The 23105-nt window shown below is 35.6% G+C and overlaps 1 protein-coding gene across 1 annotated transcript in view; it reads left to right on the plus strand.

Annotated features, from left to right (window-relative positions):
• LOC115452539 (teneurin-m) overlaps positions 1-23105 on the plus strand; it is a 276231-nt gene that overhangs the window by 81138 nt on the left and 171988 nt on the right. Inside the window, 1 exon segment of the mRNA XM_037441564.1 lies at positions 2193-2390. Coding sequence (XP_037297461.1) covers positions 2193-2390 — 198 coding nt within the window.

Here is a 23105-nt window from a genome sequence, read left to right on the forward strand (position 1 = left end):
CCCGCGGGAAATCTATCTTTTCCAACGCTTTCAGAATCTTTCGATTGCAGCCCACAATTAGCATTACCCAAACGATGGCCTCAGCAGCCAGGGGAAGCGGGGGAAGGCAAAAATACCTCTAACGAACTCATTGTCCTTTTTGTTTTCAACTCCTTTGTGCAGGGACCAGCTCTATAATTATTTCATGGAAGTTTGTCCGGCTGATTGGACGCTGGAACGCAACGGGATTTGTAATTTGCTAAGCTGCGACAGTTATTAGCAATGATGCATGTATTTCTTCTTTGTTGTTTCCAAATATTTGTTTATGTAAAAGAGGTTTGCCGATATTTCTAGATGCTTTTGTCGTTTGCGCGGTCATAATTTTAAACTTTCAGATTTAGTTGAGAATTTTCAATTATAGTCATCTTCGTCATAATATTGAATTATTGTAATACGATTAAATGTTACTGCTAGATTTTTTTAAGGATATTTAAAAGACGACAATGCGACTGTAATATTTAATGATTATATAACTTAATATGAATACAAAATGTTTACCACCTACTTGATTTCTAATGTGATAATTTTTGTTACACCTATAAATCTAACAGAATATTAATATATAAAATTCTGTCATTAGAATGAAAATTCGGAAAATAAACACGTCACGGCTCGATAAGCTAAAAAACTTGACCTTACCAAAAGCCAGAAAGTCATAATTAAATCTGAACATAACAAAGACGTTTCAGTACAGTGGAATCAAAACAAAAACACAGCGACAGAGACAATAGTAAGCCGTAAGGGGATGATAATAAAACCAGGAAACAAAAAAGCGAATCCTCAAAAAAGCAACCGAAACTCGACGGTGGCCCATACATTAAGTATTTACCTGGAGAAAAAAAAATCCGATCGAAAATAAATAACAAAGGGAATAGGAAGCCACATAAAGAAGTTGAAACGGAAAGGGCAAGCATAATTAGGAATAATAAGGCTTCGGGACATGACAAAGATCGGTGTACGATTGTGTGTGAGTCGAAGTATAATTCTGATATCTGTATTGTTGAGCTTCTGTGGAACTTCTGATCAAATACACAAACATTTCCGATCAAATACACAAATGTTTCCATTACTCCTTCATTCAAAACCACATATTAAAAAACCAATCAATCCCTTAAAACATTATTCGTTTCAAAAGGAACGTAAGAATTGACTCCCCTCATCAGTAAGCAAAAAAGCGAACTGGAATTAACTTTCTACATATTTTACATGTCATATATTTCGTTTGATGTTGGAAAGCGTTCATTAAGTACAGCGTGTCAAGTCTGGAGCCAGTGAAAAATCTTTGGTGCGACGCGAAACGCTCCCGTTCGATTGCAAGGAAATAAATTACACTTGGTTTTAAACTTTAGATTTATTAGGTTAATGTATGTGCGACAAATACTGTGTAAAGGAGAAGAGTTTGTCGACGGTTTGATTTAAGGAAATATTAGTTTAGTTCTATACTATTTAATGGAGCAGAAGTGATAGATATTACTTTAACTTCATGGAAAATAAAACTAAAATAACAAATTGTTAATACTCAAGTTATTGTCGTTTTTGGGATAATTATTTATGTACTTATATGGCATGTAATAAATTTCAGCAGCTTATGCGAATTTTGGATCATTTCAAACATTGGGATTTAATAATTAATATAATATAATTCATTTTATTCGTTTAAAAATAGCGGTCCATTAAAAACTGGCGTATTCTTCGGTTAACTATCTTTAACGATTTGTTTGTATCCTGACATGCACATATTTATTCCTTAGCTTAAACTGAAATATTCACTCCATCGTATTGCATGATCTAGTAATTTATTCTGGTGTCCAATATATTTAATTTTATTTAACCGTTTTTTTAAAAGGAACTTCTTTAATGAATTATACCCCAAACTTTCTTTATAAGCTCCTAAATTCCTATATTTGGTGGTCTTCAACTGAATCATTAGTCACTGTAAATGTCCACTGACTTCAAACTCATAAGTCCATTCACCCTCCATCATCAACTAACGTTCCAAATGAAACTCGCGAATGCTGTTGTTAATGTCCATGATTTTTTTGAGTCAAGCTCATCAACTCACATACTCCTGTTTGTTCCATCTCCATCTTCACTTCTCCATCACTAACTGACCTTTAAGGTGATGCTCTTCCTCATGAGGCGTGTTTGTCTAGGCCTGGGCCGGCTGCAGCCCTACGGCTCGGGCAGCGGGTCGAGCAGCGACAGCGGGCGGCGGCGGCGCCAGCGCGGCCTCTCCGAGTCGCCCACCGCGCCTACCACGCCCACGTCTGCGTCAGATAACGCCTCTGACGCCACTCTCACCGACTCCGAGCTGCCGTTGGCGAGGGACTCCACTCTGCTCGTACAAAACGGTTAGATGCTGATGCTATTTAAATTCATGTTGATGGATACTTTCAAAAGCTAGAAATCGACTTTAGAATTTTTATTATGCAGTTGGTTTGGATTATTTTTGTGATCTGATTTTAAATATTTGTAATTTCACCAGTAATCCGAAAAATTAAAATAAAACAATAAATGGTTTAGATCATATCTTTCGGATCTGCGTCAACTTTACATTACGGTAAAAACTGAGCCAACTCAATCTGGCCATTTAGGCACTCTCATGAATTACCGTTTCTTTTTTAAAAAATTAAAATCAACATTAAACTTTTCAGTTTTGATGTATACAATTTACGTCGACGCGAAAATCATTTGTTTACACTCTTCAATAAAAAAATATTCCATAGCACCGTGTAATTGAAATCCAAATCACTCTGGCATTAAGTTATTTACGTATGTAATTTAAAACCGATATCTTTGTATTCGAAGAACAATTTGCCGTCACACCCTGTAGTTACCCTCTTCGGTTTATCAATCGGGTGGGTAATTTTATTTCCCCTTGCCGGTAATCCAACACTTTGCGTAAATGTCGCGTTCATTTTCCACTGTCAAAAGTAATTTGTTAAAATCTTATGTTAGAAGATATTGAAAGAAGGTTTTTGGATTGATAAATGGTCTCAGATTGAAAATTTCCTTAGAAGGGAGATTTGCTTTGATATGTTCTTCTGTTATTTGTGGATCTTAATTCTAATCTTCATAACAGCTATCAATAAATACGTATTTTGTTGTTTCCCTAATAAATCAAATCTTAATGGGTACCATATTTACTAAGAGCCCTATGTATTATATTTTAAAGTGTAAAGTTTTTCCATTTACTTAATCAACTTTCTTTATTAAATTAACTATTCCTCACCTATCATTTTTTTAAATCAATTTATGTTACAACTTTATCAATTAATAAAATCTCAATATTACCATCAATATCAAGTCTTATTTGCCAATCTAACGGATTATGAGTGGTGGCTGAGGTAGCATGCAACGTTTTGCATCGCCCGTCGACTTTTGCGTGGCATCTGCTAAGGGGTTTGAGGGAATGCAAAATGAACCATATGATTGCTATGGGATCGCATTAAAGCCTTACCCCTGGTCGTCACCGAGCTACAAATCGCTGGATGTGGACAATTTACGTAAAATGTTTGAAAATGTACTGTATTTGTATTGTGTTAAAGTAGTATGTGTGTTGTGGTTTTTAACGTCAATTCATTAATATTACCTACGTTTGAAGTGAAATTTGATGATACCGAAAGTATATAAATAATATTACTACCAAGATATAATAAGATAGTATAGGGTCTCTTAGTACATATAAGATCTTCAGTAAAGATATCAAGGCAATAGCTATTTCTGCCGCCACGCATCTGCATGCGAGCAATATTACATTTACCGATAAAGTTTACCTATGTTTTGTCGCACAGCCCTTGGCCATTCCAGCACTTCGACAACTGTGTCAAGCAAGGCGCAGTGACAGAGGCCTGCGTCGATCTCCTAATGGATTTTCATCCTGTTTTTCTCCATGAAAATTGAACGGGAAATCCAACGGAGTGCCGGTTTTAATTTGCCCACCACTAGATTCTATAATCGCTCTAGATTTTCACTGAAATGCAATTTAATTGGAATTCTCGGTGGTCGGATTCGAATTGATAGCGGTTAGTCGGTCGCTGCTGGCTGCTATAGAAGATCTACTGATTTAAACTTTACACTTTATGTTGCTTGTTTATTTTATTGTCCCGTAACGGCGGACTAAGAATCAAGATCATGACTTCTGGATATTATACTAGTTTGCTTCTCTTACGAATGACCTACCCCGTAATTTACGTAATAAAGGTCTTGCGTCTTTGATTTACTATTATTATACTTCCCTGTATACCGTAATGCCGTACTTCTGTCCCCTCGACAAACCTCCGCGATCCTCCGACGCAATTAGTAAACACTACCCATACAGCGGAGCGAGATTTGTCAACAATCGTACGTGTTGTCCAAACAAATAGTTATAACATTTAAACAAATTACCAAACGTTTGTGATCTCGATGTTTTCGGGCCGCCGCGGCCGGCGCCCGGCGGCCCCGGACAACTTTGTCCAAATGTTACCATCCGCTGCTGTTTACCGTTCTCCCAATTTAAACTAGCCCCCGCTTTTATTTGTCGTTTAGAATGCTGGCCGTTGCGTGGTCGTGTTGGACACGTAACCTTTGTTTTGTGGTCGGAAATTTATTCGGCCCAGTGGTCCTTCGAACAGGATTCCGGGACAATTTGTCCCCGTTTAGTTAGTTTCGAATTTAATTCGATGTTTTGGTGTAGTGTTTGTTAATTTGAATTGGATTTTGTGTTTGTAAATATTTGCGGTATAAACTTAGTAACATTAATATTTGCCTAAATTTTCGTATAAACGCACAGTTATGAGAATCACTTTTACTTCCCACTCATGTTAGATCACTTCTACACTGGCTGACGTGATTATGCTTGTTGGTGCTACACTTAATGCATTCAATTCATGAGAAGCTCGCGTTACGCGCTGGTTGTAATCGTTTGACTGTACGTTGCGTAAGTACACAGCTTACGCATAATTATAACAGCTGCAATACTGACACACATACCGCGTACATACGCACCATCGCCACTCTGCACGCATCCGTTTCATACAATTGAAATAACTTAGTGGGAAATCCATATCAGTCATTTTTGTAAAGATTAGTTCGTAAATGTGAAACACCATAATAAAAATCCATATTCCTTAATGTTAGGGATCCGTAAAAAAACAGAATGAAAAGTTATGTTCTAACCAGTGCTTTGAAATGCGGCTGCGAGTGTTCAGTGTTTATCAAAAATACATAAAACATAAGTACATCACGCCATTATACCCGAGGGGGTAGGCAGAGTGTAACCAGGTCACTCACTTTTCGCCATAGATATTCCGTCCCATGATGTGATACAGAACGAACCTCTCGCCATATTGAACACAAATTCCTGACTCCGGGTTGCTATTGAGCAGAACTATAACTTTGCCTAATCGGAGATTCGAACTAAGGACCTCAGAGCGGGATCATACCGCGCACGCGATATAATTACGCTACAGGCGGCGTTTATCTTAAGTGCGAAAACTTAATACATGCTATTATGCTTAAAGGAGTATTATTATGATAATTCTTACAAAAAAGTAAATTATACAAATTATCATTAAAATCTATTTACCGTGTAGTAACAACATACGTAATAATGTTAAATTCCACTCTCAATTTTAGCTCATTATCACATTTAACATATCTCGAGGAATATAATAAGCTCATTTACTATAATCTTGTAATACTTACTTACGATAGAGCGTAGCTAGTCGGTTGTAAAACCAGAGAATGTGACTGAGAAAATATGTTTGGGATTGTTATCGTTGGCTAGTTAACGATTTAAAAAAAAACTTATAATTCTCTGCTTGCATGTCTTCCATATTCAGAGGTATATCAGGTTGCACAGGAGACGATAACAAACCATCTCCCATTGTACAAATGGAGTTACGAGTAATAAGAAACGTATTGATTACAATAAAAATACACAAGATGTCCCATTGAGAAAATTACAACCCAATTCAAAAGCTCCAATCAATGACACGCCACAATAGATTAACAGCTACCGTGACGAAAAATAACAAGCTAACAAAATCAATAACTATAAAACGTCGTATCTTAAGATCAGATCTTAACAGTAATTGGCATCAAAATCAAAGTGATTGGAAACGTTCCAATGTTAATATCAGCTCAAATAACGGCTCGTAAAATCGTGTCGTAAACGTCGCCGTGACGGACACGCAGCGTGAACGCAGCGGGGACGCAGCGGCGCCGCAACGGGGAAGGAACGCGATATTTCTGTACGGTTGAATGTTTAATTGCAGCAGGTTATGTGACGTATTGTCGAGTGATAGATGGAATCGGATGCCTTGGGTTCCTCGCGGAGTTCGTTAATATGATAATTGTTGTTTCATTTTTTGTTCTTTTTATACAAAAAAAAGTTTTGTTTGCACATTTCAACCAACTTCCAAAAAGGAGGTTCTAATTTCGTGTGTTTATATTTGTTTTATGTATTTACCCTGATTCATATGACTTTCATGATAAAGAAACAGCTCATTATAAGATAACATCTGAAATAATCCTTTTCGACTAAACATAAACTTTAAGAAAAGTATTTTAAGCAAGTTAGTGGAAATATTAATAATAATGTTTTGGAAATCAACTTACAGAAATTCTCCATATTTCATTTGATAGCGTTTTTTATAAACTAACAAAGCTTTAAAGTTCCATTGTTATAACCAGTATATTGCGTTGAAATGTAAATTTGCTTTATGCTAGACATTCAACATAAAAAAGAAACAATTGAACAATAAACAAAGGAAAATATTAAGTCAACAAGCTTTGTATGCTAGAATAAAATATCAAAATATTGATGAAAATATAACTCCTTCGTAAACAGCTGAAGATTCCCGATATTAGTACGGAACACTTATCTCCTGCTACGGTTCAATCTCCATACGTTTTAGAGCCCTATACAAATCTATCCTTTTCCCTCAAACCATAAACACTTACGAAAGACAAGGACAGATATAGCGATAACGCATGCCGGAAATTCGTTAACGAATATGGCCGTGCTTCATTAAATTTTATGTATGTTTGTTTAATGAATGAATGCCTTTTTAAATTTCCATGTGGTGCCGTGATGGTTTGTTAGTTGCTTTTTAAATAACTTCAGTTGATACCCATTATGATCGTCTGGTGAGGATGTTTTTTTTTTGTGATGTTAGGTCACTGTGCGGGTTTGCGTGTGTCATAGCTTTGCCTATGTCTGTTAAACAGTGTGTAATATAGTAATAATATGAATTAGTTTAATAAGCATCATGTTACTTATATAAAAAAAAAACTTCTATTGGCATATTGGTATTACTATAAAAATTGCCGTTCGTATTGTTACTGTAAAAATGCAACTGAAACGCGTCATAGAACGATCGACTTAATCTTTTCATATAGATTTCTAACAATGTTTTTATAGCATATAAACTCTTCAACTAATTAGAATATGTTGGCATAATTTGTTTTTTAGTACAAGTTTTAATCCTTTACATGTCGAAGCAAATATTTCTCTTCAAAGCCGGTTGACCACCCGCTATCCTAAAGGTAGTCAAATAATATAAAAAAAAGTACAAACACACGGATTGAGAACCTCCTCCTTTTTATTCGGTTAAAAAAGAACCTCAATATATTTTTAGTCGAAAATAATGAGCCTTCAATATATACTGCAATATTTAAACCGATAAATGGGAAAATACAAAGGATCGATATGTATGAAAATCCTCCATTCGCGTAACCTACTAGCATTCGAATGAATATATTATGAGAATGAAACACGTACAAAAAAGTTTTTCAACACGTCGAGAATAATGGGAATGAACGGTACAGAGCGCTGCACTGTCGTTAATACTAAAGCGAAGGTGGATCTATTTTGAAATATTTTCAAAAATGTTTCTGCTGAGATATAATTCTGTGTAAATGTAAAGTTGAACTTCATTAATTCTGAACCGTTCTTACTGCTTAATTAACACATATTCTACTTTTTGCTCGGGTAATTTGTTCTCATGGAAAACAATGGATTTTTAAATCTGATTTCTAAATAGATACTGTTGGGGTAGTGCAAGTAGTGTTACGGTTAGCTAATATATATTAGGGCCCTTCCAAGGCGTTATTTTTTCAAAACTATCATTTTTATAATATATTTGAAGAGTTTTTATGTGAGGTAATTTATTTTCAACTCAATTTCTTATGAATTGGAGCCTTCGTAATAAAAATATTTTACGGATTTTGTCACGGTTTTTATATTATTATCTCCCGACGTTTTGAAGACTTTGCAGCGTTCATGGCCACGGGGGTACTGATTGATGTGTTGGTCCTCCGAAAAGTCAAAGTTATAATATATACCTACTTTTCACAATTATTTAATTGTAAAGCATTTTTATTTCAGTGTACAATTATTTTTAATCCGATAAAATTGTCAATTTTGTCCCGACAAAACTGACGCCAACAGAGCCACTTACAAAAGCTAATTATAAATATTGTATATAACTTAAAACAGTACCAGACTCAAAGAATTTGTCTATAGAATGCTCGACCGAGTTATCTTCACTCGTAATCTGTCATCATAAACTCGTGTCATCTTGGTTATTACGAGGAAGACATCAGATAACAGCTGAAACATCATTTATACCCCCGTAACCCTCACTTGAACCTGTTTTTTCATCACCATCCTTATCTCACATCATTACCATCGCGGCCTTTCTCAGGGCGAATAATCCTCATTCCCATCCGTCTCGTAATCCTGATCCAAGGGTAAAAGTAATCGGGATGAAGTTAAAAACGGCAACAATTTCTCGTTTTACGTAATCGTATGAGCTTGAAGAATTTCCGTCATTGTTTTTGCTGACGGTAATGATGGTATTATATTTAAGCCTGGCGACATACTTAAACGTTGGAGGACAGTCGAGAAAAATATACTTACGTTCTGGTTGTGGGGCTTTTAAAATGTAGTATAATAAAACATTATATTATATTATGTCAATATTTTTTTTTTGGAATACAAATAATTGTACAGACAATAAACAAATTTTCACAAAAGTAAATTACTGTACAACGTTTTCACGGAGCACTTAAAATATTCAATATAATACGTGTAGGTACAGTGAGATTACAATGCAATATGCCTATTTAACATTTAGTCCTAGACATATAGTGGAACATATATGTATACACAGTCATAATATAATATAGTCGTTCTGAAACTTTAATGACTAATTCGCTTACAGTATTGTTTTTTACATACAAAGCATCACGGGATTATTACGTTTCAGGGTAAAGAGGTTCATTCCCTTTTCAGAGAATGTTAACACACCTACATTTCACCAGCTATGTTAGGTCCCAAGTAATTGAGACGGTCTATTGCCACTTACAAATTTCCACCCTTCAGCCTGATACTAAGTATAAAAAACCAATATCACTTTGCCTCACCCAGGATTTGATCCCGAGACAGCACGAGAGACATCCCGCCCACGCAATAGAACTACACCACTGAAGCTCACTTAAAAAAAAATTGTTTCCTTCACCAATTATAAACATAGTACCTACTGACTTAACAAAGTTCTTCGAAGCCTCTTCGAGTGCCTTAACAGGTCATCTATGGCAATATCGCGAAAATACACGATTAAAATATCACAAGGCGATCCAAAGGGACAATAGAAATTCTTACAGTACATTGAGCGTGAAAATTCAACCAAAACCGGGAGAAACGTACGTAACGACTTGGAGTCGTTTACGATCGCGACCTTGGCGCGCGTCTGAGTTCACAGTTGGCGTATGTCCGAGTTGACAGCGATACGATACTCAGCTCTAAGTCTTAGAGTTAAGGAATAGTTTGATTTATCGACTATTAGAATCGGTTTAATACAAAAGCGGTATTTTTATACCGTAAGTATGGTTGAAATGTAACGTTTATGCGGTCCCACATCAAGTACGAAATTTAAAAAACACTCGACTATTGTTCGATGTGAAGATTTTCTGTCTGTGCAAAACTCGACGAACCATGGGTGTCTAGTAACCCTTTGACTACCGTTCGGGTAAAACTAATGTGATAAAAACATTATGTTTCAGAAAAATTTTGCCTCATTCTAAAAAAACTTGTGAAAAAAATAAGTATAAATTGTATTCGTTATCTCCGAATTAGATTTAAATCGAAGAACGTATCTTTAATCAAAATCCAGCTATCGTCAACATTTTTCTAAAAAGTAAAAATCTCTAAACGTAGGTACAAACTAATCTAAATACGGTTGCGAATATAATATTATCGGCTTAAGAACAAATCCGCGTGTAATTTGTGCCGATGTGCCAACTGCTTCAAAGCTAAGACGTCCTTATTTTGGTCCGCGGCACAAAGGCAGCCGGTATCACTCAGCCGACTCGACGGACCCGAAAAAGTACGAGCCCTTTGAAACCAATCCTTTAATACTAATTGAATCATAATTTGGAACGCTGAAAGTTTCTTTTTATGTAAATCTTTTGCCCTCTGAAGACTCGAGGATCTAAGAAATGTGACCGTTATAATCTGGGGGTTTGTTATGTCCACGGGCCGTCTACCGTAATCTGGATTAAGTTTTGCCCCGTTTCTGTTTGTGTAAGCGTAATGATCGTTTCAAGGGCTATTGGTATTGTTTCTTTTATGACTTTATTGTGGAGTATTGTTTTTATGGGAAAAATGTTGGTGACCTGCGATAGGAGATGGGAAACATAGTTTTTTTTCTTTATTGCTTTTAATGACGAGACGAGCTTGCCGTTCGCCGGATGATAAGCCATACCACCGCTCATAAACAGTAGAAACACCATCCAATACCTTGAATAACAAAGTATTGTAAGGTATTCTACTTTCTGGGGGCAGAAAAAGATATTACGGCTTTACCTACCCAGGTGGACTCTCACATAAGACACCTACCATCAGTAAATTATTGATGTGAATATGAAATTGAAGATATATTTTGTAAATGTAACAGTACTATTAAAGGAAAACTAAATATTTCTTAAGAACAATACGAATATATTCCCCTGTTACATGCTAGTAAAATAATTGTTACCTAATCTGTTCAGGAGCTCTGATCCCAACGTTACTTCTTTATAAGTGTAGATTAAAAGCATTCAACCTTTTTCTACGAACGATGACTAACAATTTTATCAAGTACACGCACTTAGCATTCCATTAACATGTATTACAAACAAAATGTTTATATTCAGATACGGCCTGTTAGTGCTTTGTATAGAAGAGCTTTGGTTAAAGCGTCGTGGCTTAATGGACTCGAAATTAACATATCAATGTACATATGGGACGATTTACACAATTTTCTTTACGTCTATGTAGAATTTAATTACGTACTAGAAAATGGGGTAGATAGAGAAGGTAAAAAGAATTGGAACTTTGAGATTATAATAAAAATGTTCATGAATAAGCATCAGTGGCGAAAGGTGAAGTTTACCGAAAGGGAACTAACTTATAGGTACTTATAAGCATAAATGCGGTCTGGATATTGTTCTAATGATATTTAAATATAAATTATGAAAGGGAAGTCGACAAAATTGGGTTATACAGACCTTTCGCCACTGATAAACATGTACAGAATACTTGTTTTACGTAGAGTTAATCTAATTGTCTATAAAAAAATGCTTTATGTGTTATAACTGCATTTTGTGCCAATAATAAAACTCTTTTCTTTCATCTGTCTTTCTTTATTGGGTAGATAATTTATCATCGAAGTGAGCTAGCAGCTTCGCGGTCATACTCCCCCTATGTTATTTAAGAAATAATATACGAAAACAACCTAACCCTTGAACCAAGAAACAATTTAGCCAGCACGCGGAGCAGAGACAATTTTCTAAATTTTTCCATCGCAAAGATTTACAGAGTCATCTGAACTGAAGAAAATCTCGCACAATCCCATTATCGATCCCCATTTTGGTTCAATTTGCGCGATGCGCCGGCGAGCACATCCAATTTTGAAAGTTAAATGAAAATATCGGAGACTCCTTGCAGGTAGCCCTACGCTGCTCGCCTTGTTTTCGGCTCAAGTTTTCCGTGTGTTATAAAGGATGACGATAAATATTTACCGTGATTTAATCTTGAACATTGTGTGGAAAATAAACACGTACGATCTCGATGGTTTTAAAATCAGTGGGGTTTTATTACAATGGTAAAGTATTGTAAAATTTGACGCGCAAAAGTAGAGTTAGCAACATATTTTCTAGTTGCTAAATCTACTAATCGTTTTGATTTGAGTGTATACAATATAATAATATTTGTCAGATATTATTTACAATCGTCCTACTGTTGACCACGGCTCTTTGAGAATAGTTACTAATTAGGCTTTTAACTGACAATGCCTGTAACTACATCACGTCCGTCACAGCCCTACACGTCTATCCAAAGTCTAAAGTCGCCGGCCCGCATAGTGTTGTGCAATATCGACAATATTTCATCGATGCGTTTTATCGACACAAAAGCTTGCTTTCGCTGCAGTTGCGACACATTTTACACGAACTTTTTAACAAAACGCTATTGTAACAAGGTTTTTGTTTCACTTATCAGTTGGAACGTTCGATGGCTTTTTATGGACGTTTTAAGCTTTTTATGTAAAGTTGTAACTAAGTTCAAAATGAAATAAATTTTCATAAAGTAGTCTATAATTCTTAATTCCCTTTCAGTTCTAGTGATGGTTAACTTGGATTGTGAAATGTGAGTTCGTGGGTTCGATTGCCAAGTCGGGAAAGGATTTTGTTTGTTTACTGAAATTATTCTAAAAGCTGATATGGACAGTATCTCTGAGTGCTATAGACGACGTTTTGCGCGATAAACGAAACTTTACGCGCGACCGAGCCAGCGAGCGAGCAAATACTAAAAAAACATACGCACATCACGCATTATTCCCGAAGGAGTATGCAGAGGCGCAACTAAGGACCCACATTTTTGCCAAGTGTGTTCCGTCCTATATATTAGGGGGCGAGTCTATCACTTTATCGGGCACAATTTCCAGACCCCGGGCTGATTAACCAAAAAACTCAAATATCACTTTGTCCGACCGGGCTTCGAACCCAGGAGCTCAGAGCGCTGCCGTACCGCGCATGCAGTACAACTACGCCACCGAGACAGTCTAGCAAAACCTAGTTAGTAATATTTACCCAACTGAAAACTTTACATGTAAATCATGTAACGAACGACTCAATTCGCTTCACGAATATCGGGTTGATTTGAAAAGGTCCAACAATAAATATCGCGTTGTCCCGAAATTTTTGCGTGATTTTATTAAATGTTTCTGTATAAATCAAAAATAAAAACGATTTTTCGATGTTCATTTCGTAATAACAGCGTGTTCGTTTGGACGATGGAAATGCTTTTGGTTTTTGGTAGAAGACAGTTTTGTTCCCGACTTCGCTTGCTTATAAATCTACCGGACTAAGAGTCGCATTACAAACAGTCAGCCAAAGTAGCTGAACAAATTCATAACTACAAATAGCTTTTACCTACACTTTTGTATTCCCACCAACCTTTTTTCGCCACAAAAATAAAAATACAAAAGATTTCATCTACTTCATACAAAAAAACATGTTTCAATTAAAGTAACGTGTATAGGAGATTTGAGATTTTAAATTTGTTTAGCAACTTATTCGCTGACTGTACATCTATGATGTTATATAAACACTCATGTCGCTTAGTACCAAGCTCGTTATTATGTAAAAATATTAACAACTTGTAAATACCCAACAACTTTGAACAAAATGTTAGCTGCGAGTACACAACTAAACATGGATAGCGAAATCAAATTGTGTACAATGCTACCTCTGAAAATTGGTGAAAAGAAGTTGTTAACAAAAATACGCGGCAGGCGCCTGCGGCGGAGTGATAAGGGCGAGGGATCTGTCTGAACACCGCTGGGAGATGACGCGTCCAAGGGACAGGAGCCAGCGGGTTGAGGAACTAAAATTCAGTTAAAATTGTCTTGATTGGACTTCGAAAGTTTATTGATCTTTAGTTGGTTTAAGTCATATAATGTCAAAAGATTTGCATAGATATATCTGGTAAAAAATTTGAAATTTAATTTATCTTTACTTAGTTTCGTTCATATAATATCCAAAGAATTTGCATAGATATATGTGGAAAAAAGTTTAGGAGCTGAAATTCCGGTCTTGATATGTTTTTGTTCGATCTTATAAATATCGCAATGGACTTTTTGGTTTAAATGACTTATTCTATTCTTATTTCATCAGTTACAAGATAATATTATCATTTACCCAGGGGTTGCACAGAGTCCTGATAAAACAAGGATAAGGATCATATTCTCAAAAAAAATTATATATACATATACTTTAGTACATATTTTGATCATTTAAATTATTTATACAAATCATTCAGATTTAGAAAATAATTATAATCAATAACAAACATTATTTAAAAATCGCCAAAATCTCATGCCATATACATCTCAAAGCTAAACCTGTGGGAAGAATAGCTGAAGATTTCCAAAGCGATGGTGTTTCAAAGAAATCGTGTATTGATGGGTTAATTAAGACCCAAATACGCGTTCCTAATTAAATTAATATCGACCACTTTCATATTGTGCTCTTGAGCTATTGTCTCGAGATTATTATTTTTATCTCCTGTAATTAGTAAAGATTTAAGTTTTAGTGGATTAACTGTTAATTTGTAGAGCTCTAGAGAGATAAATATTTTATTAATTAACCTACTTTTTTACATTAGGGATCCACTAAAGCATGGAACCTTTATGTAGAAAATAGTGAAGCATATCCTACGCAAAACAATAGAGACGAACACTCCATTCCATGGATTCCATTAAAACTCTTCAGTCGCTGTATTTCCCTTTTTTCTTTTTCATCAACAAAAGAGTACTCGTAGTCCCAAAAATTGAGTTAATCTTATAACTTTGTGTATAAAGTACAATGAGAGACGAAAGACAATAAAGAAATTAAATTACAACCTGGTTTCTTTGTAAAAAAAAATAAAAGAACTCTCTAGAAAGTTTTGAATGTTACAAGAGTATATTTTTAGCTTCTAAATTAGTTTCATAATTTTCTAAGTTGTTTCGCACGCATTTGCACACGCAAGTTTGTGTTTTACGAAAGAACATTTTGTTAAAAGTTTTTGTGTAGGAAAAGACGTTATATTTTGTCGTTAGGGTTGATTTACTAAACATAACAGTGAAATTATCACGGAATTTCTATAGAAATTATATCATTATTATGTCAAATTTACTGAGTTGATCTTTCATCCGAAGTATTTCATGTAACGAGTAGAAAAATGTATTAAAGTTCTTTCATTTTACTTTCACTAGAACATAATAAAAACAAATAAAATAGGCACGAACCTCTTCGCAATTTTACACCACAACAAATAACCTCAAACTATGTTTCATAGCAAAAACCCGCCAATTTCCGAATACAATATCGCAGTATCTAAAATTAGAACTAACATAAATCCCCGTCGTGTTCAGGAAACGGGAGATAAAGATAAAAATTACATTTGAAATATGCTTTTAATGCAAAACGACAATGCATCCCTCAGCGGGCGGCTATGCGTGAGTGTTGCCACGTTTTTATAGCAGAAAATATTACAGTTTTGTAGAAAAAAAAAGTAGGGCATTATTTTTATGAATAATAAATATTGTATTTGATGTATCGCGTAAAGCTGTGTTTATTTAACATTTTTGGAGTAGGAACATACGCATTGCTTACTTTATAAAAAAAAATACAATAATATGTAGAATTGTATTTAAGTTTTTTTTTGTTTCTTTAACCGTAATAAGTGTATCCTAAATAACATGTTGATGTAAAAATATTTTTTTGTAAATTGTAAAGTTAATCCATTTAGATAAATACCGCCTTTAGCTCTTCATGTCTACTAAGTTGTATAATAGTTTGAAAATTTTAACTATTGAAATAACCGGAGATTATTTATATTAGAATTTATATTCAATATTCTATAAATCACCAGTCTATAAGCTCCATCAAACCCTTTTCCTCACTCATGAAAACACAAAAAAAAGAAAAAAACTTTTTCAAATAAACCGGCAACACCCAGCATGCGTCGGGCACGCGTCGCGTGTCGCGGACAATGCGCCCCACGTCGCGACACTGTTGCACGTGACAGTACATTTGTCGCCGACACGTCTGCGCTTGATGTTACAATGTTGACTTCTGATTCTGTATTTACAATTAGGGATTTTGGTGAATGAATTAGTGTATCGACTGTACATTAGATTTGTGATAGGTCTAGTCGTAGCATTCATAGTTTTGATTCGATTCCCTGATTTACGTTACCATCACGCCTTCTAAGGGGTAGGCAGAAATGTTATCACACCCACACTTCGCTATATTAAGTCCCACGTAAAATTAGGCGAGGCAATTTCTTACCCAATATCAAACTCCAAGCTGATACTGATTCGAGATTGAATGCCTAAAATATATTTTTGGATACGATGAATATACATTATACTGGATTAAAATGGCTATGAGCACAAGGCCGGTTGATATCGCGTCGGAAATGAGTGCGAATTATAGACGCATTAGATTATATAGTTTTAAAGGATATATGATAGGAACCAGTAACCATATCACCAATGGAAACAGGGTTAATGTTTCGCGATAATACAAAATGGACTTCTAAATCTTCATTCATCATCATCATCACCATCACAGGATGTCCACTGCTGAACATGGGCCTCCCCCAAAGATTTCCAGATCGACTTATTGTTAGCGGCCCGCATCCAGCGAACTCCTAAATCTTCTTTACATAAACTATATTTTCTCTCAAAAAGCTCGAACAAAAATCGACCTTACTATCAAACTCTTTCAGTCTAAAGTTCTATAGACAATAGGCCGACTATCCAAATGAACCATTTATTAGTCTCTATTGGCTTTTTAGTATGAAATCGTAATATAACCCACAGGAGATCTGACCTAGCATTAATGAGTGTTATTTGGCAACCACGTACGATGCTCTCAGAGGCGCTATTAATGCACGAATTCGAAACAAAACGCTACTCAATTGGTTTTAACTATACTTTATATTATGTATGCCTAAGAAACTTTGTCTGTCTGTCTGTTACGTTTTCGTGGTACTATAAATGAAAATATTTTGTTGAAATTGAAGAAAGTTTAAAATTCTGGATAGGACATAGGCTATTTGTATTCCACGTGGGATCGCTATGTAGGGCCCATAAAAAATTTCATGGGTCGTGTAGTAATATTGTCTTTTTCTGCCCAATATCAGTTCGGAATCTCAAATCGGTGAAAGATTCGCCCCTTATCATACCATGGGACGGAACACATAGCGAAAAGTTTGTGCCCTACTTGCACCTCTGCCTTCCCCTTTGGAGATAGAGGCGTGATTTGTCTGTTTGTGTTTACATGCGCAGTGCAGTATAAAAGAACCTGCTCATGTTTTTTATTATTCCATGCTTTAAAAATAAAAGTTGGAAAGCAAATTCTTTGAACGTATGTAACAGAAAAAACTTAAAGCCGTCGCTTTTTTAAGTACTCTTGATCAAACCAGCCTTGCCACAAAGCCGTACTAAGTTGATGAAAGGCGGTGCAAATACAACAAAATCCATCCAATTTTGAATCCAAATGGCAAATATATCTGAATAATATCTCCAAAGTAGCTTACAGCCCTCACCACGACACCAAGCGCTTCGTTATATCGCAAATCAAACTTCACACATGGTACCAAAAATCTGGATCATCCCAAATTAGAAACGGGGTACAGGGACCTCTCATATAATGGATTTCCTTTGCTAAGGGTGAAAACCAATTTTGTCGCTAAAACATCGACATTAGTTCTCAGTAATCTGCCGAAGTATCTTAGTTTGTTATTGCGAAGTATACGAGAACATCCTTCGTGATTTTTGAATAAAAATTGATATGTTTTATTGTCTGCTTCGACGTAGTTGTAATTGTACATGGTACCGGACTACCGCGCTGATTCCCTGGGTTCGATTCTCGGGTCGGTCCAAAAATTATTGTGACTAGGTTTTTCCATCTTAAACATGACTCAGTCGCAACCCTGAGTCAGAAAGTTGGCGATGAGATATCTCCGAACCTCGTCAAGCACATAAAGCCAATGATCCTGCGCCTGATCTCTCTCTTGTGCACTACAATATACGTACCTAGCTGTACTCCGTTAATGTGTATAATAGTATCTCCTGCATACCTAGCTGATCTTTAAGATCGGCCGCCGCACCGCGCCGTGGCCTAAATTCAGCTAGTAAGGAATCATGTCTTATTTATTTCTTTCATTAATGATTAAGTAATATAGAAAGTCCTAAATTTCCAGATTAGGCAATTGTGTGAGTTTTTCATACGATTTGTCAGCTTATAGTTACTCAAAAAACCGATGACTGGTAGCCGGTGATAATACTAATAAATCTATTATGTACCATGCTTAGAAGTACGGTGTGCCAACCGCATATTAGACTGAGATAAGTGAGATATAAGTGTAAGAATGTGGCAGAATACTATATCGTCTAATGCTAATAAAAGAGTTCAAATCGAATGTCAAATTTTAAACAAAATACCATGTCACTGTCACTCGTTAGGATTTTTTACGGCATAAATAAATTGAATTGAATTCACTACCATATTTTAAACCAGTAATAATGGAAAAATAAATATTTTAAAATGATCGGTCGATTATTTAATGAAGATATTTATTTCCCAGAGATATTTTTCAATTTATAATTTCAGGAATTGTTTGACCTACAATACTTTAAAAATGTAATATCGCGCACTGATAACAGGCAAAATCCACGTTAAATAATTCAAGTCGGTAAACACAACATTCAATTATTACGTTTTTTAATTAGTTTGAAATCCGACCGAGCTCCATTATATTTCCGAGATATTAATTAATATTTTATATTATGTTTTAAACCACTGCATTATACATATACCGTGTTCAAGTAATAACTAGCTACATTGTGCTTCAAAGTAACACTTGATAGCAGAATTAGACAAAGCGATACGACCGCTTAAAGTTTGTTGTATATATGAGCAAAGTGACTCCACTGCCCCTGGTGGTAGATGAAGTATAGTCTAGATATAATGTTAACTAATGAAAGATGATAACCTCTCGCCAGTCGTCATAATTATAGCGGCCTGCTTACCGTTTCTGTAACCTGCGTGATTGAGAGACATAAAATCAATTTTAATAGTACGCGCCATCCCTAAATAAATTTACATTAAAACAACCTTTCAAAGTTATATTTTAAAAGCATATTACAATTCCCGAAGGAGATGTCTCGTGGATTTCTTTATCACAGCTGTTTCGCAACAGCTATATAAAACAATATATAACTCTATACAATCTTCAAATTATGAATCGCCCATAGTGATGAAGGCATAACAAGTGGTGTTCATTGAAATTTTAGACACGTAAACTGTAGATTGCGTCAACTTTAGCGAAGTTATAAATATAGTGCTTTAGCTTCGATCTTGAAGATAATTTAATGTTTATAGTTGCTATGGTTCATAATGGCTGTTGATTAGTAGTTTTTGTTAGTGACCATAATTTTCCGAAAACCTAAGGAGCTCTTTCCACCGGTCTCTTTATGGACTGATAGGTATACTCCTGAAGACTCCCTCGAACATTTGCCTTTTCTCCATTATAATGAATGAGTGTCATCCAATTTACTCCATCGTCTTTTGTAGCAGTTACGGGCAAAGTCGCTGATTATAATTTTTCAGTGGAAATACTCCACTAGACTTATAGTTGAATTTATGTTAAAGTAAATATTTATACAGATATTATCGATGGTCATTACTTCGAGGAAAATTCACTTCAATACATCCATAGCATTAAGGATATAAAAGTGCCGAGAAAATATGAATAAATACAGAAATCTTTAAAAGGATTCCGTTATGTCGCCTGAAGACCTTCTGCGAAATAATTGTATCACCGAATTTCCAATATGAGGAGAGTAAATATTTTATGTTATTTTTTTGCTCCGGCAGCGGATTCGCAAGACATACGGATTACAGAAGGATAGCCAAATGTTTTCATAAGTCGTACAAATATTATTTTCGATGGCAGAATTAGTTTGATCCCTTGCCGATAATCCGGTAACGAAAATACGGCTCTGGTGTACTTTATTACCATATTTTTACCTCTTACTGAGAGCCGTTGCATTATTTATTGAGAAAAACTTTTATATTTTCACAACATGAACAGATGCTCGGATCACCTGTGGAAGGGCTATTAGCATATCTTTGCCGCATTGTGGACTCTATGCTTTATTGTAATAAGGCGGTTTTTGGTCGGCTTGGTTTATGTGTTTGTTTTTATGGGGCTTTGTAATCGGCCGTGTAATTTTCGTCGGTGGATCGCGTCTAGCCGAAATGTTTTATTCAAACTTGCAGTATCCATGTATTTCAGCTTTTCTAACGTTTGTTTATGGATGTTAATCAGCCATTTGCGATGGTGCATCGCGTGTCTGGGTTTTTCATTGCATTTCACGAGCGCTCCCCTTTCGTTTGGTTTTCCTTTTTGAAGTTTGCGCTTGTTAGAGGTTCAAGTAGTGCTTCTTTTATAGATGATTTTAAAATTGTATATATTTGTATTGTTAGGGTAATAACTTCGTTCGATAACGGTTTGTTTTTATTTCATTTTATTTCGTTTGCGTTGTAAAGTTATTTGCTATTTTTATTGGGAGGAAATTTTCTTTTGGTGTTCATGTTTATTTTTATTAATACACTCTCTAATTCATCTTTGTTTGGTGTATTTGGTGATGGAATAAATAACTTTATATCGTCTTAAGAACTGACCACTTCGTGCTAGCTTGTTCCATATTCTACCGAGCTTGATCCCTCACCATTAGCTAGTTACCAATCCTCTTCATATCACTCTTCACCTGATGCAAATACACTTATATAAATGCAGTTTACATTCTCTTTTCTATTTCAAAATCTTTTTAACCTCAAGATTGTATGTATCGGGATCAGGGCAGATGGAAGCAAGCAGATCTTTTGTATACATTGCTTTTAGATAGTTAAACTTCATTAACAAAGTTCTAGATGTTTTAATACTATCACAGCGTGTTAGACAAGTAACTCTTTGTTGTGCATTTGCTTGAAGCTATCTCATCATGTTATCATTTGAATTATCCCCCGTCCATCACAATGTCTCGATGGCATAGTTATATTGCATTCGCAGTACGAATACCATACTAACGTCTTGATTAGGCTACCGGGTCAGGCAAACTGATATTCGATTTTTTTCACTCAGTATAATCTGGATTCTAGAGTTAGACTCCAATATAGCAGGTGGGGCGGATTACACAAAAATTGAGTGCGCTAGTTATGTATCCTTTGAGGGATAAAGTGTATGAGTGTGTGTATCCTCCGTCTCTTGCATCAACGCATCACACCAAATCTCATCAGCTTTTCCCTTTACGTTTAACTCCCGAAAAATCCATCAGCAATCAGTACATAATGTCGGCGTGTCGGTGTTTGTGCCCGTGTTTGCACAGCTAACTGGATTGCTGCGGCCCGCTCATTTATTCAACGCCGCGGTCCACTTACATCATCTGACCAACTTTTGGCGCGTGTTTGCGATGCGAATTTTTCACGTATTAATGTGATTTTGTTTTGCGTGTTTCCGATGGGTAAATGTGTCAGAGTTTTTTTGACATATATACCGAATATGTTCTTGTAAATGCAGTTGAAGCAGGTGGCCAAGTCGATGCTGTATACATGGACTTTGCCAAGGCATTTGATAGGGTTTGCCACAAAGTGCTACTGAAAAAGTTAGAGACATACGGTGTTTGTGGTTCCCTATTGAAATGGTTTTACTCTTATTTATCTGATAGAACGCAATATGTCGTGGTCAAAGGATTCCAATCTGAGAAGTACAAAGTAATGTCAGGAGTTCCCCAGGGTTCCCATCTAGGTCCATGGTTATTTAATTTATTTATAAATGATATAATTTCTTGTATTAAACACAGCAGCGCTTATCTTTTTGCAGATGATTTAAAAATATGTAAAACCATTTCAGATACCTTAGACCACGAGTTGTTTCAAAAAGATCTTGACACTATAATCTGCTGGTGTGCCCTGAATAAAATGTCCTTAAACACTAATAAATGTCAAACCATCACATTCACGCGTAATCGTAATGTCGTAAAAACTACATATCACATTAATAGTACAATTCTAAACAAGAAAATAGAGATAAGAGATCTGGGAGTTACTTTCGACTCAAAATTAACCTTCTTGTCCCAAATCGACAACATCATCAATAAATCTTCTAAAATGCTGGGCTTCATAACACGCAACGGCAAGCTATTTCGAAATTCGGACACAAAAATTGCGATTTACAATGCTTACGTACGGATTCACCTGGAGTATTGTTCAGTAGTGTGGTCCCCTGGATATAACTCGCATCAACTTCGAATAGAACGCATTCAAAAACGATTTTTGAAACACCTTGCTTATTCTCTCAAGTTGCATAAACAGTTCCCATTGTACAGTGATAAGTTGAAACACTTTGGATTAGACAGTCTGTCGAAGCGAAGACAATTACATGATATGGTGTTCCTTTACAAAGTATTAGGAAACGTATTCGATTGCCCTTCGATACTAAATTCATTTAGTTTGCGTGTCCCACGTCGTGTGCCCAGGCTTATCCATGTTGACGCCGGATCATTGCATGTACCTCCGTCCAGAACCAATCTGAAGCAGTTTTCTACAGTCTCACGCTTGTGTAAAGCATACAACAAAATTTGCAGAGAGGTTGATGTATTTGCTGACAAATTACCATCTTTCAAAAAAGTGGTCTTGGCGTTGCTGAAGGGATGAATATGCTGTATTAGTTTTTATAAATTTAATTGCTTTACTTATTACCAATTTTGTTATTCTTTTAAATTTTAAATATCATTTCGTTTGTTTTTGTTTTAAGTTTGCTGTTTCATTTATGTAATATTTTCTTTAAATTTAAATATCATTTCGTTTGCTTTGTCTTAAGTTTGTTGTATAACTTATGTTATATCATTCTCAATATGTTTATTTACCGAGAAAAATACACGTTATTATGTGTGCATGCTGTGACAACTTAAAGTGTT

Source organism: Manduca sexta, chromosome 22, assembly GCF_014839805.1.
Source record: "Manduca sexta isolate Smith_Timp_Sample1 chromosome 22, JHU_Msex_v1.0, whole genome shotgun sequence".
In the NCBI taxonomy this organism is placed as follows: Eukaryota; Metazoa; Arthropoda; class Insecta; order Lepidoptera; family Sphingidae; genus Manduca; species Manduca sexta.